This window comes from Poeciliopsis prolifica, unplaced genomic scaffold (assembly GCF_027474105.1).
Source record: "Poeciliopsis prolifica strain line A6 unplaced genomic scaffold, Auburn_PproV2 SCAFFOLD003, whole genome shotgun sequence".
Classification (NCBI taxonomy): Eukaryota; Metazoa; Chordata; class Actinopteri; order Cyprinodontiformes; family Poeciliidae; genus Poeciliopsis; species Poeciliopsis prolifica.
This window is the reverse complement of record NW_026562378.1, coordinates 16,271,129-16,288,563: the sequence shown is the minus strand read 5'-3', so window position 1 is coordinate 16,288,563 and position 17,435 is coordinate 16,271,129. Positions and strand designations below refer to the sequence as shown.

The 17,435-nt window shown below is 36.3% G+C and overlaps 1 protein-coding gene across 1 annotated transcript; it reads left to right on the top strand.

Annotated features, from left to right (window-relative positions):
• The first annotated feature begins 230 nt into the window (after positions 1–230).
• Positions 231–14,305, top strand: LOC129355334 (twinfilin-2). The gene is made up of 9 exons (XM_055024848.1): positions 231–532; positions 5,230–5,408; positions 7,609–7,704; positions 7,788–7,892; positions 8,872–8,886; positions 9,177–9,302; positions 9,382–9,532; positions 13,016–13,137; positions 13,811–14,305. The coding sequence occupies exons 1-9, from the start codon at positions 436–438 to the stop codon at positions 13,976–13,978; spliced, it is 1,059 nt and encodes a 352-aa protein (XP_054880823.1). The 5' UTR covers positions 231–435; the 3' UTR covers positions 13,979–14,305.
• The last annotated feature ends 3,130 nt before the right edge of the window (positions 14,306–17,435 follow it).

The window sequence follows — 17,435 nt, the reverse complement described above, 5'->3', positions numbered from 1 at the left end:
AGAAAAGCCAGTATCTAAAGCCAGTCAGCCCAGACTGGTCACTCTTTATTAAATATTGGCTGGCCTTTGGGTTTACATCACCTCAGTTTTGGGTCTCTGACTCTCCGCAGGCCAGCACCCCTGCCTGGACAGTCAGGGATGGAGCTAAATTTGGTAGAGAGGTGATCAGGTTCCACCTCTGTCCACATGACACTGTCCCAGTTACTTGAGCAGTGTCCCGTCTCATTCCGTCACACTTTGAGTCCAGACACGCTCTGCAGTCTTGCATGAAAGAAGGACGACTTCATACTTCATCCTAATTTGGACCGATTGTTTTGGTTTGGTGGAGTTCCTGGTTCTGCTTCGTCTTAAACCATCCTCGCCTCCCTCCTTGAACATCCCCGCGCCCTGTTACCCCCGGGGTAACCTAGGCAGGAAGACGCAACTTGACCCGCCATGTTTCTCGCGCTGGTGGTGACGCCGGAGCTGCGGCAGTTCCTGGCCAGGGCAAGAGGCGGAGCGGCGCGCCTCATCAAAGTCTGCATCCAGGACGGTGAGTGACCCAGTGCATCCTTAAAAGCCCTTAAAGGGACGTAAACAGAAAAGAATATTATACTAATCACCGGCCTTAAGTTGTGTTACCTGAACTATTTCATCTGATACGCAGTTGGAACTTTTCTGTGCGGCAAAGGTTGCGCGCGCAGACGTCTTCTATGGCGGCGGTTGGTAACTAGCTGCTAATATAGCCTAGCTAGCTTAGGTCTATAACGGTTAAGTGCAAACGTCTCACCATTTGGCTGTCACATCACTGGACTCGATAATCCCCAGTATTTATAGTTTCTTTTTTCCTGTTTGAAATTTAATTCAAGCTGGCCTCAAAAAGTCTTACATTTGACTTGCTGACATCGGAGACCCCGCAGTGGACAAGCCGGTCCTCTGGATCAGTTTGGTTGTATAGTTGGCACAGATTATTGAAATAGACCTTCAGGGACAAAGCCTGAGTTTGTACAAAAACTCTGATAAATTTTAAATTCACAAAAATAAACCAGTACTTCACCGGAAATTTGTACAGTTTTGATATTCCTCTATTTTTAGTGGAATTGTAAGAATCTGGTAAATGTAGCTTGATTAACTTTTTTTTAAACTTACATTGGATTATTTCAAACCTTGGAAATTATTTTACTTTCAATATAAAACTTATGAAACTAACAAAATCTACGTTTGTGTCTAGTGACTTTTTGGTTAAAATAAGTATTCAGAAATTTCATTCAAGTAAGAACAACAATAGTTACTCGAGTTAAACTAAAAAGTAGCAAAAAAATACTTGTAAAAGTAATTTATTTCCAAAAAGTTACTCCAGTAAATGTAATTGAGTAAATGTAACTAGTCAGGAGCTAACTCTGAAAATGACCTTTTTAAAGATCTTGGAAAACAGCTGATTCTCTCTGACTCAAATGAAATTGGCTCCAAACTATTTTCAGTTTTCATGGCTGATCTCCCTCAAGCAACAGAGCATGTGTCGAGAGCATTTAAGTTCCCTGGTATTTACAGCAATGATGAGGCAGGGGGAAAAAAAGAAAGTAGGGGAAAAGTTAGTCTTGTCCTCGGGAAAATGAAAACCAGAGCAGCTGTCGTCTGAAAGCAAAGCAGCCTGTAAGAAGAAAAGCTGGATGAAGCAATAGCTTTCTAGGCAACTGTTTATTCCTGAGGTGTTAACATCATATTTTTGTGTGGAACCAAAGTCACGCTGTAATATGATTCATGTCAGATGCAATGTGGGAGGTTTCTGGGGCTATCTTTGTGAACAGGAGAGATCACTCGAAATATTTGGTCACATATTTATAGGGTTGATGTCAGACAGCGTAGTGACAGAGAAAGGTTGGTGCTTTAATCTGACACTTTGACGAAAAGCCTTCATGTACTAGTATTTATGGGCACACAGTCCTTTGCTAAAGTATTCAAACCCCCAATCAAATGTATTCTGTTGGGATTTTATGTGATAGACTAAGATAAAGTAGAACTTTTATGAATTAAAGACTTACATTTGTGTGAATTTGTCCTCTAAATCAGTACTTTGTAAAACTTCTAGAGCTGCACATCAAGAGACATTTTCACTCAATTTTTGTGAAGCAGCTCACACCGATAGGATGGAGAGCATTTAGGAACATCGGTTTTCAAGACTTTCACAGATTTTCAACAGGATTACGGTCTAGACTTTGATTAGACCAAAGGGCTGCAACTTTCACAATCCAAAGAGCCATTTTGCCCTCACTTAAGTTACATAAAATTTACTTAGAGACACAAATTTTATATGACCTCTTGAAAAACCACAACTTACAATTTTTGATAAATATCTACCATAAAAAGTTTGTCATTTTTCAACAAATTTGCTATTTGTTGGTTAATTTGCAGTTGTGAGAAACTCTGAATTTGAATTGATTAAACTCCTGTCTGATATGTTTAAAGCTCATAACCTTATCCTGCTTTAAAGTTATTCATATCTTCCTCCCTGACATCTGATGATGCTGTTTGTTCACTGATGTTCTCTGAAATGATAGAGATTGAAATGCATAAATATTGCATTCTTTACTGTTAAGGTGACTTCTACATGACATTTCCTGGATTTTATTTAGAAATATTTCAGTACAAGAGGCTATCTTGTCTTTTATCTTCACAGTTATGTACCAATTTGTGTTGGTCCCTCATAAAATCTCAATAATTTCATTGTGTTTTGTAGTTTTAAAGTGAAAACTGTAGGGAAAGAGTTAAGACATTTTAACAGCAGTGATAAACACTTTGATAATGACACAATAAAATGAGTGAAGTGGGAGAATATCCAGGGGTGCAATCAGAAGGACAGAGAAAACATGAGCATACATCACTTACTGACTCACTTTGTAGTTGAAACCATATTATAATATTCATGTGCCAGTTCAATGTATTTGGCTAAAAAGCCAACAAATAAATTATATTACATAGACAAAATGGTTACAAACTAACTCAAAACAAGAAACTCTACGGATAATAATATTAATGACAATAATTTAAAAATTGAAAAAAGAAAAACATATAATTTTATTTATTTTGCATTTATTTATTTAGTAGGTTTTTTTCTTTATGATTCTCAGGCACATGAATGCTGTTTAGGCTGGATCCTGATATTTAGTTTTCAGTTCAGGTGCCGCTAAATATAACATCTTAAAACACAGATGAAGCTTTAGGAGTTTCCTGAATGATTCGAACATGAATATTAAAGTTGGACTGTAGCAGCACTGAAAACAGAACCCTTTACCCGGATGGTCGGCCTAAATCTACCCCAGTGCACTTTGCACTCTCTGGTCGCCGCTCGGCTATTTGAACGTGACGCACTCTGCCTGTTCCAGTGTCAAAGGTAAAACAAGATCTCTGCATCTGATTGCATCACCCTGAGATCTCTATTCACCGAGCTGACACTTCACATTTAAGTGAGAAAGCAGTCAGTAGTTGGGTTCGTACTTGTTTAGACGCATAAAGACAGCAGAGAACGGCTGATGGAAAGTATGTGCATGCAGAGCTGGAATGTGTTGCCGCTCAGAATAGAAACTTGTCCCAAGAGAGTCAAAGGGGAAACCCCCCAGTACCCAACAAAGGACACCAGACTCCAGGTTTCTGTCTCTGTTTCACACAAAATAACCTGGTTGGATTTTTAACTCCAAACCTAATCTTATTTTCTTTTATCATAGCAGCCAAGGTTTTCAGATTTTACTCAAGAAGGCTCTGCAGTACCTATCTGGGGAACAAATACATGTTTCTGTTAGTTTAATCTGTTTTCAATTTTGCGTTCACAACTTTCCAGGTCAGTCAAGCAGTTCATTTTAGGAAAATTTACTGAATCTTCTAGATTAGGGGTTGGCAACCATTTTGGGCCTCGAATAAAGGCATTTGTCACATGGCCTTTAGAAAAAAGTACAAAGCCTGTCACAATAAGCAATTAATAAATTAATCCCATGATAAATTAAAATGAGCTCCATAATTTCCTTTTTGATAATACAGTTTATTATTGGTTTTACAATTTTTATTTCTGTTTTATTAATTATCTTTGGTTTTATTTTTGATATTTAAAATATCTTTCAGTCTCAGTGTTTTATTTATTTATTTTATTTTTTTTTTTTTACCAATTTAAAGTTTATTGGTCTTCAAGAGGGGAGAACTTGTATTATTATGTTGGTGTCATTATATTACTTGAAAATGGTCTCAAAATAATATTAGTTACTGTTCCTTTGTCATTGTGCATGAAAGCACAACAAAATTTAAGAAATGGCAACTCTCAAAAGCTTTGCAAATAAATGAGTACATTTAAATAATTATGAAAAGAAAATAGTCAGAGTGTGCAGAAACAACCTAGACATTAAGAAAATGATGATCAGAGTTTGGATGAATTAGCGATGTTCACGTAAACAACATCTGTTGGGTGGAAACAGCTTTTTAGTCTTTATTCCTCTGAAGCCCCTTTTATTATAGTTTATCAATAATTACTGGAACAATTTATCATCCAGCAAAATTAGCTGTGGTGACAAACAACAGAGCCACGGTTTGATCACAGTTTTTTACCTTTTAAGATCAAGAAAATAGTAAAACTTTATTCTATGGATAGTCAATATTTATGGACACTTAAAAATAGCCTCTAATTTCCAATATAATTACAAGAAAAACAGATCTAAATAAATATTGTTTGTAATTCTGTTGCAGAACTCAAATTATTTCATAAAAAAACCCTAAAAAACTGCTAAAACCTGCTTTTGTTAGTATGTCTTAGAAATATTTCTAGCTAAAGTTTTTGACGGCCATTATGGAAGCTCTAAAGAGCCACTTGTGGCCCCTGAATCACATTTTGAACACCCATGTTCTCAAGGGTTTGAGATGTAAAAAAATAGATTTGAAAAAATAGAGATTTTTTTATTACAGTCTCAAAACATCAAAAATAGATTATATATGACATAGAAATGTATTAAATATGAAGCATTTTATTTGCTCTAAAACAAAAATATTTTGAGTATTAAGTTTTAATAGTTTGTCTGTTTCTCTATTTCCTTCCTAAAATTATTTCCTTAATTACGTAATTAGATTCAATTGTAAAGAAAACTTTTAAAATCATCCTTGTTATTCTAATCTCTCTCCGTGTTTATTGCTGGTGTGAAATCTAGATGTGGCGGCTCTATGTGTTACACGACAGCGGCTCTGGTATGTGATGAGTACTGGTCTGATTTTCAGAGCAGCTGGTGCTGGGAGCCTACAGAGAGCCACAGAGGCACTGGGACCAGGACTATGACCACTTCCTGCTTCCTCTCCTGGACGACCAGGAGCCCTGCTACGTCCTGTACCGCCTCGACTCCCAGAATGCTTTGGGCTACGAGTGGATTTTCATCTCCTGGTCTCCCGACCAGTCTCCAGTAAGGGAAAAGAAAAACATGTTGATAACGGCAACAAAACTTTAGGGAGACACACCAACCTCAAAAATTTAATATGAAACTCTATATTAACTCTGTTTTAGTTTAATTTAAATTCAGCGGAAGTAATCACATTTTCATGCTTCATTAAAACCTTTGTGCATGTTTAGTTTTTTAACCAGTTGAAACATGTTTAGATGATATAAAAAGACAAAACAACTTTTTGAAATCAATCTATGAATCCTGGTCCCATCTTACACTGGAGCAGAGGGTTGGCCCGGAGGAAATACGCCAACATCTCATCCTTGCTGATCAATCCGTCTCTGAGGAAGACATGCAGAGGAAGATGAGGAGGAGGAAACAGGAGCATCAGCTCAGCTGGAAATCTTTAAGTCATGGACATTTTTTATGGCAGTGATGCAAATGTGTTTGGCTTTTAAATTGATAAATATTCATTGTTTTGGGGACAGGGAGTCTTTTTTTCTGCTTGCTTCTTTTTGCTTCTTTAGATCAAGGCAGAGTTGTATGATTTTTGTTTTATACTGAAAGAAAATGCAGGAATCAGTACAATCTAAGCAGCATAAAAATAGAGGCAACACATCCCACAATCTAGCAGCCAAGCAATTGCATAAAATAACCTTATGACCTTTCAAATGCTCCTCTCTGGTGATTTTCTGATTGTTTTTAATGTTGCTCCAGTTTTACAACCACTAACCTATAACTCCTTTCTGATGTTTTCTATAAGACTCGAGTTTTCTAGTGCTCCAAAATGCTAATATCACTTAGTTATAAAACATATTGGTAAAATTTAAATGTTGCCAATAACCTAAATATGAGAAAATTTGCAGACTGAACATGCATGTTGACAATAGACCAGAGATGTGACCAACACTATGTGACCATAGTTTTGGTCACATAGTGTCACCAAAACTATGTTTGCTAAATGCCAGAATAATGAGAAACATAACTTAAGATTTTTTTTGTTGCTCTCTTCAAATTAAATTAAAGAAATAAATAAGTTGAGATATCAGGAAGAGAGCTGTGGAGCAATTCTGGTTCAGTTTTGGGAACAATTCCCAGATGTCTGAAGTCGCCATGCTGATTTGTTCAAGCAATCGCATGGTGTTTACAGAAGTGTAAGCAGTATGGGAACGTCCAGACATCATCGAGTTTAGAAAGGAGAAGGGTTCTGGGACTTAGAGATGAACGCGTTTTAATGTGAAATATGCATCACAATCCCAACACAAATACAAAACAAGATGCTGACAATGCAAGTTGGTCACATAGTGTCATTATTCTCATTGAAACATGTCCTGTACCAACATAGGCTGAAAGGCCACCCAGAGAGTGCATTTACACGCACTGTGTGAATCCACTGCAGAACAACAACTTCAGGTTTTGGACACGTCCTACAAACCGAACAAACTAGTCCAAGAACTTTGTTATATTTGGAGAAAAAAGGGTGAAAGTTGCACTTGCAATACTGAATACACCATCACAACTGCTTTAGTATGTAACTTAAGAAAATGTTTTTAATATATTCATTGTTATAATCATCATTATGCCATGACAGTTTAATAGGAGACAGGCAATCTGCAAAAAAATCTAACTTCTCCCTGATCTATTAAAGCTACTATTGCTTTTTGATGAAATGCTCTTATTCTGGTTAAAAACAGGAGGCGCGTCTTAGTGTTGTCAATCAATCTTGTGTATGCACTCCTCAAAGTGCATACACACTTTGTTTATACACACATTTAATGGCAGAAAAACAACTTACTGTTCTGGGAAATTATGTAATCAGAGGCCATACGAACTAGCCTTAGCATTCATGGCCGGCTCTGGTGTGGTGAACCAGCTGTAGCTTAGCTAAGAGCAAGGCGGAGGGTGTGAGCAGCATATACATGAGAATGACTGACAGTGCTAAGACACTCCTTCTTACTCTGACTGGTTGTTTCTGACAGAGCTGTATATTTGTCCACAGTACCAGGAGAAGGCTGAGGAGCTAACATGTTTTCACAGATTATCTGCTTTATATTATGGTGTTGCGACAAAATGACAGTTCTAATGAATATGTAAAACTTTATAAAAGTTACATCCTGCAGCTTTAATTGGTGAAACAATGAAAAAAAAAAGTCCAACTTGACCGCTGCGACCTACATGAAGGAAGGATTTTGATCAATGAATTCATGTCTGCCGTTTGAAGGTGAAGCAGAAGATGTTGTACGCCGCCACTCGTGCTACAGTGAAAAAAGAGTTTGGCGGCGGCCACGTGAAGTACGAGATATTTGGCACTGCAGAGGTGAAAAACCTTTTAAATTCACCACTGTGTTCACAATCTGTCTGCGTTTTAATGGCGATCTCTTTCTTGCTTTGCTGCTGCAGGAGGACGTCTGCTTGCAGGGTTACCAGCATTACGTGTCGTCCTGCTCGGGTCCGGCTCCGCTCACGCTAGCTGAGCAGGAGCTGCAGAGGATCAAAATCACAGAGGTGAGGAGTCAGCCTGTCTGCCGTGGCGCCGTCTGCTTGTGTGTGACCAGCCTCCCTTTTTACTACCTGCAGTGGACTCTGGAATTCATTACATAGCTTGAAAAGAGATTTCTTCTGTTTTTATTTGGTTTATTTTGTCACAATTAAATGTTTCAGACCATCACACAGAGGTAACCTTAGTAAATTTTTAAAAATCTGTCGACACATCATGCTGTCATTTATTAATTTCTTAAAATTGAACTGCAATTACTAACAATTAATCTTTTCCATCTGAAAGATTCTTGACATCTGAGCTTTGACTAGGCCACTCTGCTTGTTGGTTATGGGGTGTCCATGCATCATTAAAAGCCTTAAGGCTTTAAAAACTAAGTTGGACTTTAATATGTAAATCACAGGTCTTAAATTTTACAAAGTCTGTTTTGTTTTTGATACTTTCTACTTTTTCTTGAGCATAAACATTTTGAAGTAGTGCTACTCTTGTATGTTTTTGAGACTCCATCCACCTTTATCAGTGATGTTGTTTCTCATTTGTCTTAAATTTCTTCAGATGTGAACATGATGTGTTAGTTTTTCAGGTCTTTTTTTTTGGCCTACTTCATGTTGTCAGCCAGGTTTGAATCGACAAGTCAGGCTATTATTAGCCCTGGAAATGTCTAGTTTATTAAAAACCACAAACATGCTTTTCCACAGTTCATTTATGTTTTAAATGAATTGTTTCGCTAACATAATTCAGAGAAACCAAATCATGTTTTTGGATTGTGGGAGGAAGCCAGAGTACCCTGAGAGAACATGCCAGGATTCAACCTTTTTTTTTTTCTTGTTCTTATTCAGCATGTTTTTCTGACATTAAAGTAGGTCTGAAACATTTAAGTGAAACAAAAACATTACAAAGGCTTAAGGAGGCAAATTCTTTTTTACATGATGTTATGTCTCCAGTTTTATTTGAAAAGGTAATTCTTTGTTATGATTTCCTTTCCAGGGCCAAGTAAAACAGGTATGTTCATTAATTATTACTATATCCCTGTGCTTTACAGAAGGGTGTTCAAACTTTTTGTCACATGGGCCAAAATCATTGACTCCAAAGGCCACAAGGGCCAAAAAATATATATTTTTACCCACTCAACAATAAACTGAACATGCAATACTTGAATTAAACAAGTGAAGAAGTGGATTTGCTGCTAGAAAAGGATTTGTAAATTATTATAGAAAGTTTTATCAGTCTTTTAACAATTTGAGACTCTAGGTATTTCACATATCCTGTAAATGCTGTGCTGCCCCCTTCAGGTGAAGACAGAAATCAGCGTGGAGAGCAAACACCAGACACTTCAGGGCCTCGCTTTTCCCCTGCAGGAGTCGGCCAAAAGAAGCCTCCACCTGCTGGCCCAGAGGCGCGTCAACTATGTTCAGCTGGTGAGCAGGAAGAGCCTCGTCTCTGAACCAACAACCAAAGAGTCGCTTAGCTTCTTCTTGTTTGTTCTGGTGTTTCCAGAGGCTGGATGTGGAAAAGGAGACGATAGAACTGGTCCACGCCAACCCGACAGAAACTCGTGATTTACCCCGCCGGGTTCCCAAAGACACTCCCAGATATCACTTCTTCCTTTACAAGCACTCCCATGAAGGAGATTACCTGGAATCTGTTGGTACGTTCCTGATCACTGTACCGTAATAATCCTGCTTCTACCATCGGCTCAACATTTGCACAAACTCAGTTTGAGTTATTTTCCTCTCATCACTTTGCAACAATGTAAAGAAATGTTTAGTTCACTCATTAATTTTGAAAGTAAAAGTTTATTTTGCTGTTTCAAATATTTAAGTGAGAAAAAAACGGTTGTGACACTGTGGATCTGAAACGGTGCACAACCCTGTCACATGCAACGTTCTTTAATTTAAAGAAAAAATAAGGTAATTCAAAAGCTCTTTCTATGTTTAATGTAACATGAATCTTGTGCAACAGCCACAACAAAGCTATTTTAAATTTGTGTGCACAGCTTTAAGCTGCAGCTTCCTTTTGGGTTAGAAATTCATGAGCATCCCACATTTTGACTTCGTAATATATTCCTAAACTATCTTAGTAAATCTCTTCAAATCTGTCAGATTGAGAGAACATCTCTGGTTCACAGCCTTCTTCAAGTGACCACAGATGTGGTTTTTTTAAACTCTTGCAGTGTCATTCTGACATCTTTGTTTTGTTCATTTGCATCTATGTTTGCTGTGATGCTCAAAAACAAAATAAAAATAAAGGTATTTCCAGCTTTTTCCACTACAATAACACAAAATCCAGATATTTTTGGTTTAGTTTCCATTGCAAATAGAAAAAAAGGCTTATTAAAAATATCTTATTACACTTGAAATAAGACAAAACTAACTCAGAAGTAACTTTTCAGCATGTTATATCAGGAGCTTGTTTGACTTAACATTGATGTAAACGTTTCAGTTTCATTGCCAAATTATTTCACTTAAAATGTCTTGGTATAGGTAAAATAATCTGTCAGGTAACTAGTACTCTGTAAGATTTAGAAACTTAAGTAAATAATTCCTTAATATTGATGATAAACTTCTAGTTACATTGATAGATTATTTCACTTTAAACGAGACATTTTTCCCATTTTATAAGTGAGATCATTTGAAAGTAGAAGTAGTACTTTTTCATCAATGTTAAGGAATCATTGGCTCCTACATCTTGCTGAAAACTTACTTGTAAGTTAATTTTATCTCATTTTAAGTTCCTAAACTAAAGAAATTTGCTCCAAAAACGAAACACTTTGTAGTATTTTGTGTTTTTGCAGTATAGCAGAAGGTTTAGAGTAAAAACCGACTTCCTCTGGACAGAATCTGATGTAAAGTAATCCCACAGTATGCTGCTGCCACCTCCATGTTTCACTTGTGTTCTGTTGTTGCCGTTGTTTTGGTTCCAAACACACTTTCTGGAGTCCCGGCTTTCATCAGACAGCTGCTCATTCTCACAGGTGGTTCTGGGAGATGTTGGCCAGGTCTGTTGTGCAGCTTCTGTCCTACGTCAACAAACGTAGATAAAGCAGACGACAGTTTTCACATGAAGATCCCGGCCAGCTTCACTCTTTTCATCAATTACAGAAAAACATTGAGTCTCTGAAATGTCACGGTTGCCACGTGTTTTGAATTATTTGCATCCTTCTGCTGACTGATATATTTGTGCAATGAGATCCTTTTGACGTTCAGTAATTCTCTGAAAATGATGGCTTTAGCTAAAGTATGCAAATCAGCAGTTTCCAGGAAAAGCCCTCTAGGACACCAGAACTTTATTTCCGTTTAGTCAGATTCTCTGCAAGTGAAGGCAGGAATGAAATCAAGAAGCCTGAATGCTGGGTTTGTTTAAATTTGCATGCGTTTTCCGCGTTTTCCGCCTTTTCCTGGTATCAGGAAAACAACATTTTAATAGCGGCCCACTTTTAGAGTCCAAAGTAAAGCGAACACTTGATTAAAAACGTTTTCCACAGAGTGACAAATATTCTGTGCAATAAAACTAAAAACTAATTTGTAAATGTGTCATAAAAAGCGGAAGCGCATAAATGCACAAACTCTTAAACTTGTTCTTGCTTGAAACATATTTTAATACAATGAGAGTATTCAGGCTTCCTGAGTTCACACCTGCCATTGATTATGGAGAATCTGATTAAGTGAAAATAAAGTTCAGCTGTGCTCTGAGACGTATTTACTCAGTTTACTTCCTTCATTTGAAGCCAAAGCTTGCAAGGAGATGAAAATGCTTCCTTTGTACAAAAACCCGCAGCATTAAATGAGATGATAGTCATCAATAAGTGGAGAAAATATGGGACGGCTGAGACTTTTCAAAAACTTTTCTCCAAAACGGATGAAAAAGAAGCTGCAGGAATTTCTGCAAAGTCTTATAGATTTGAAAACACTCTTCTGCGTTTATCTGGGTTGCAAAGTAAAATTCATTTCTTCCGAAGAAAATAACTTTATCTGGTTAAAACCGCCTAAAACCCTGCATGAAGATGTTTTTTTTATTTATCTTTCCAAGGATTCCAATTAGTCTGTGGCATAGTAGCATTAAAATAACATTGTACTTTTACAAACATTATAGAAAAAAAGACGATGAAATACCGTAAAACACATAAAACAAAAACTCAAATAATCAGACTGGGGTTGCTTTTCTCCAGATGAATTTTTACATTTTAAAAACACATTTAAACAATTTAAGAGATTAAAAAGCAAACAGTAACAATCTTCACCCATTTCATCAACTCAGTGTTATTTTATGAATTATTATAGCTCTTTAAATCCTCTTTTGAAATTTTAATGTGTTATGGTTTGATGAAGCCACACCAGAACCTTTCCAACACCACAATCGAACATGGTGGTGGCAGCATCATGATCTGGGGCTACTTTTCTCCAGATGAAACTAAAGTTCTCAGTTTTCTGCAAAAAACACAAAATCTTACCAAGTATTATTTCCACTATCAGATTTTTTCACTTATGACAAGACTTTATTCAAATGCGTTAACTGGAAACTATTTCCTTTTTATTAGTTTTTATTATTGACTTCAAACAATTTGGAGAACCTTTGCAAAGCAGAGCAGGCAAATATTTCCAAATCAAGTTGCTTTTAACAAGTGGTTTATTTCAAGAGTGTGCATACTTATCCAAGTAGGTTATTATTATTATTACTATTATTATTATTATTTTTATTTAAAATATTAGGTTTTTTTATGGTGCAGAATAAGGATGACACTAAGAAAATAAAAAATAGATACAATTAAGAGAATAAAGTCATAAGAACACAGCTTTGATCTAGTAATATTATGAATTTATTCTCAAAGTAAAAAGTAAAACCAGTTGACCAAATGTGCTGGAATTCCGCTTTGGTTGCTAGGTAACGGGGCAGTGCCCATACAATGTGCCTTAATCAGGAGATTTTTGAAATGGGTAGTTTTCCAAACATGAGAAAAAATAATTTCTTACCAGGAAACGACTTTGTGTTGTTTTAACAGCTTGAACTATTTTTAGAGGCAGTAGAAACCCAAATGGAAGAATAAAATCATGCCAAAAGGTGAATTTTACATAAAAAGTTCCTTCCAGCAGCGTGTATTTCTGACTGTTTTGATGCTCTCTGCTCTCTGCAGTGTTCATATACTCCATGCCAGGATACAGCTGCAGCATTAAGGAGCGGATGCTGTATTCCAGCTGCAAAAGTCGACTACTGGAGGACATGGAGAGGGATTACCGCTTGGAAATAGCCAAAAAGGTAACAGATGGACAAATCGGCGAGGGGGGTGGATGGGCCACAACATTAGATAACATAGTTTTACATGCAGATTCATGACTTGGCGCATGCTGTGTACGTTTCTTTCATGCACACGGCAGAAATACAAAATCTTACCAAGATATCTATAGTGCAAATATCTCAGTACACTGGAAATAAGACAAAACGGACAAGTAACTTTTCATAACAGAGCTGGTTTGAACTGAATAATTCTTAAATATTGGATTTCCACTAGAAAATTATTTCACTTAAAACAACTTATAATGCCTTATAAGTGGAATTAGTACATATTCGTGAAGTATTGACTTAAAACAAGCTCTTATGTCTTACTGAAATGCTGCTTGTTAGTTTTGTCTATTTGTAAGAGTACTAAGATATTTGCATTGGAAAAAATACTTTGATTTTGTGTGTTTTTGCAGTGTGGTGAGTGTTTCTGTCTGAATTTCTAAAAGAGTAGCTGCATTTTGAGGCTTAAACATCTGGCTTTATTTAAACTCATTGCCAGAAATAAACAGGTGACAGATGAGCTAAAACTTACACAACCAGACGGTGATGTATTTATGTCAAAGTTATTTACCTGAAGTGGATTATAATGAATTATACAAGGTCAAAGTTGCATTCTGAGTCATGAATGTTCTGTGTTTTTGTTGCGCAGTTGGAGATTGATGATGGAGACGAGCTGACGGAGGAATTTCTGTACGACGAGGTCCATCCTAAGCAGTACGCTCACAAGCAGGCCTTTGCAAAACCCCGAGGCCCGGCAGGGAAACGGGGACATAAGCGTCTTATTAAGGGGGCAGGAGAGGCCATTCAGGACAGCTAGAGGCAGATAGTAATGAAAAGAAAGAGCATCTTATTGTAGCATTTTCAGGCCTTCCTTCCTGTTTCTCCAGATATCGAGAACACAGTTTGTTTGGGATGCGCTGTTTAATTTCCTTTGGTCTTTGTGATAATGTTTTACAGACAAACCGTCGCTCACACGAGGATTTGTGATTTGCAAAATGTTAAATTCAGTGCTTTTGTCGACATTTAGGAGAAATGAACTATAACATTTTGTTTACACGGTGGTGTCGGGTTTTTTTTGTTAAGATTTTTATTGTCTGCAGGTATCCAACGTGTTTATTAAATACTCAGTATGTTGACCTGTTAATGTTAGAGTCTGGACATTTAATTAAAGGGGAATTAAAGCAGAACCTCTCACTGTCTGACCGTCTACAGTCAGACAGTGAGAGGTTTGCACTTTTCAAGAACATTTATTGATGCATTTGAACTGTTATTTTCCAGCGAGAGGCAGATAATAATGAAAACAAAGAGTATCTTATAGTAGCTCCTCCAGACTAGCGGCAGCAGCAATTAGTGAACACCTGTGAGTCTGCTGAACTTATCCTTTGACCAGCGCTCCTGGTACCAGCTTTAAACAGCATAATATCAGAGCACTGTTGTGCTGTAGGTGGAGTTTTGGAAAGAGCAGGAGCTTCTTAAAGAGACAGAGTCCCAATTTCAAGGTGTTAAATTTCTTTTAAGTCATGTTTAATATATACATTATTTTTATACCAGCAGTTATTGAATTGTGCAATAAAGATGCATAATACCAACCCCTTGAGGAGAAGCAAAACGCTTCTTGGGAAAAAGTTTTCTGAGAAACAAAGATATAAATATTTTTGCCACAATAAAAACAAGCATGTTTGGAAGCATCAAGATAATTTTTTCAAATCTAACAGAACTGTGCCAAAATCAAATTCATCGTGAAACAGAAAAAAATCTGTTTTAGCATCTAGAGTCCCTCATAACTTAATTTTAATAAAAATAAATGGACTCTGTTTAAAAATCAGAAACATTAAATGATATTTTAATTTCTGCTAAGAAAAGTGATGAAATATCTTTAACTTGCTATGGGAAAGTCTGCAGGCCTGATGAAAATACTCACTGATTTCTGATTATTTTTGCTTCTAGATTGTCTTGTGGTCACTGCAAACATTTTTCCTCTCATTCATCATTTTTAAAAGCACACAAAAGCCACATTTTAAACTCTCTCGCATTAATTTCGGGATGGATGTGCTTGATGGCGAGTAATTCAGTATCTTGGTCATGTTGCAGAATGAAGCGGTCGCCCCTAAGAAGATTTTATCATTTGGTTTTTGGCTGTGAACTGAGCAGCTAATTTATAGTCAGCTCAGGGAAATTATGGTCCAGTCTGAGAAATCATGTTGGATCACACCAGCGTTAAAATCTCTTTTCAGGAAGCAAAACAGACAAAAACAGAAAATATGTATTTTCAGTAGCTTCTTGTCCAAATATCTGAGTTCAAAATAAGACAAAAGTAATTTATAAATAGCTTTTGAGCAGGACATGAGCTTGTTTAGCCAATAATTGCTTAACATTGATGTGAAAAAGTGTAAGTTCCACTGTGAGATTATTTCTCTTATGAAATGGGAAACATTTTTATTTTAAGTGAAATAAATATTTTTTATCAATATTAAAGATTATTTACTTAAAAAAAAAATCTCCGATAGCCAAAAAGAAACTCATAGGTGGGCTGGGTGATATGGACTTGTGTTGTGATTTTTTTAATGGTAAAAATGATTTTAAAAAATTACTTGTAATTTAAGAAATGTTGTGCTGTTTTGCACAATGACAAAGGTATTCTGGTTTTGACTTAGTTTTCTTATTTCAAATACTAAAACTATGTTTTCCCAAAATTAAAACATACTTGGATTGTAGAAGTTCAGAGTCAATAATTCCTTAGTGTTGATTTTAGAAAAGTGCTTGTTCATCTGGGAGATTATTTGACTTCTAACATGGGAAAGATGTATCGTTTTAAATGAAATAATCTACCAATGCACCTGGTAGTTTTCATCAATGTTAAGGAACTATTTACTTAAATCACGTTTCTATATCTTGCATGTAAGTTTTGTCTTATTTCAAGAATAGTAAGATATTTGAACTGGAAACCAGACCAAAATGGTTAGTATGATGTCTTTGGTTTTGCAGTGTTCCTGCAGATGTCAAGTCACCAAGAGAAGAAAAGATTAAATAAATAAATTACAGATCCTGTTAAAAGGTTCAGAGAATCCAGCGGTTTTCTCCGTACTCCTGCCTGGAGATGAAAACAACATTTGAAGGCTAATAATGAAAAAGCAGAAAATACTTTGCAATTGAAAGCACTCCATGAGGTCAGAACGTCTGAAAAGTATTTTTTGAAAACCGTTCCGTGGTATGTCGCATAAAAATTTAAGTTTTCTTGGAAAGCCTGAATTCAACCCTCAAAGCTCGAGAGAAGAGCGACTGGCTGCCCACACAGCGTTTGAAAGCGAGCATCTGTCAGGGCAGGAGGCCGCATGAGAAATCCTTTTTCATCTCGAATTCTGACTGATGATGCATCCAACGCAAAATAAAAGACCCTGAACAACGATAACCTTGCCTTTCAGAACAGACAGGTTTTCCAGGAAACCTTGTTTTCATTTCAAAGAAACATCACATGCTGCACATTTTATCCTGCAGTTAGCAAAATCAGACGTCCTGCAGTCCACAGCAACGACTGGAAGCATTTGCTCTGCAGTGAAAACGGATGAATAGAAGTTCAGCAACTGAGAACTTTAATGCCTGAATGTGAAAACAACTAAGAAAATAGAGGAATGTGTAAAATTTTCTATACCTTTCAAACTATTTTTGCAAAAACACAAATTCTTGCAAAGTATTTTTGGTCTAGTTTCTTGAACAAATATCTAAATGGACTTAAAAGAAACAAAGCTTACTTAACTTTTCAGCAAAATTCAGAAGCTTATTGTAAATCAATAATTTAATACGTAATATTGATGGACAAAAACATATAGGCTTCACTAGGAGATTATTTTCTTTATAGTTTGAGAACAATTTCTTGTCATGAGTGAAATCATCTGCCAATGGAGCTAATACATATTGCTTCCAGAATATTGCTAAAACTTGTGTATTCACTTAAAAATGCTCCCACTTCTTTCTGAAAAGTTATTTGTAAGTTAGTTTTGTCTTATTTCAAGTGTTCTAAGATATTTACAGAAACTAGACCAAAAACACTTGGTAAGATTTTGGGTTTTTGTGAAAAATAAGAGGAAATCGCCAAAGTTCTTTGAAATAAACAAACTTAGATGTAACTTTTTTTTGCAATAAATAGAAACTTGTTTTACTTAATATTGATGAAAAAGGTCTAGTTCCACTGCCACATTATTTTACTTACAACGTTTGAAAAATGTCTTGTTATAGGTGAAATAATCTGCCAGTACTTTGTAAGATTTTGTGTTTTT

Excerpts from the sequence above, each read along its gene's own strand:
- LOC129355334 (XM_055024848.1), top strand. The coding sequence starts at position 436 with ATGTTTCTCGCGCTGGTGGTGACGCCGGAGCTGCGGCAGTTCCTGGCC. Across the intron at positions 533-5,229 it reads CAAAGTCTGCATCCAGGACG|AGCAGCTGGTGCTGGGAGCC; the intron begins GTGAGTGACCCA and ends TCTGATTTTCAG. Across the intron at positions 9,303-9,381 it reads GCGTCAACTATGTTCAGCTG|AGGCTGGATGTGGAAAAGGA; the intron begins GTGAGCAGGAAG and ends TGGTGTTTCCAG.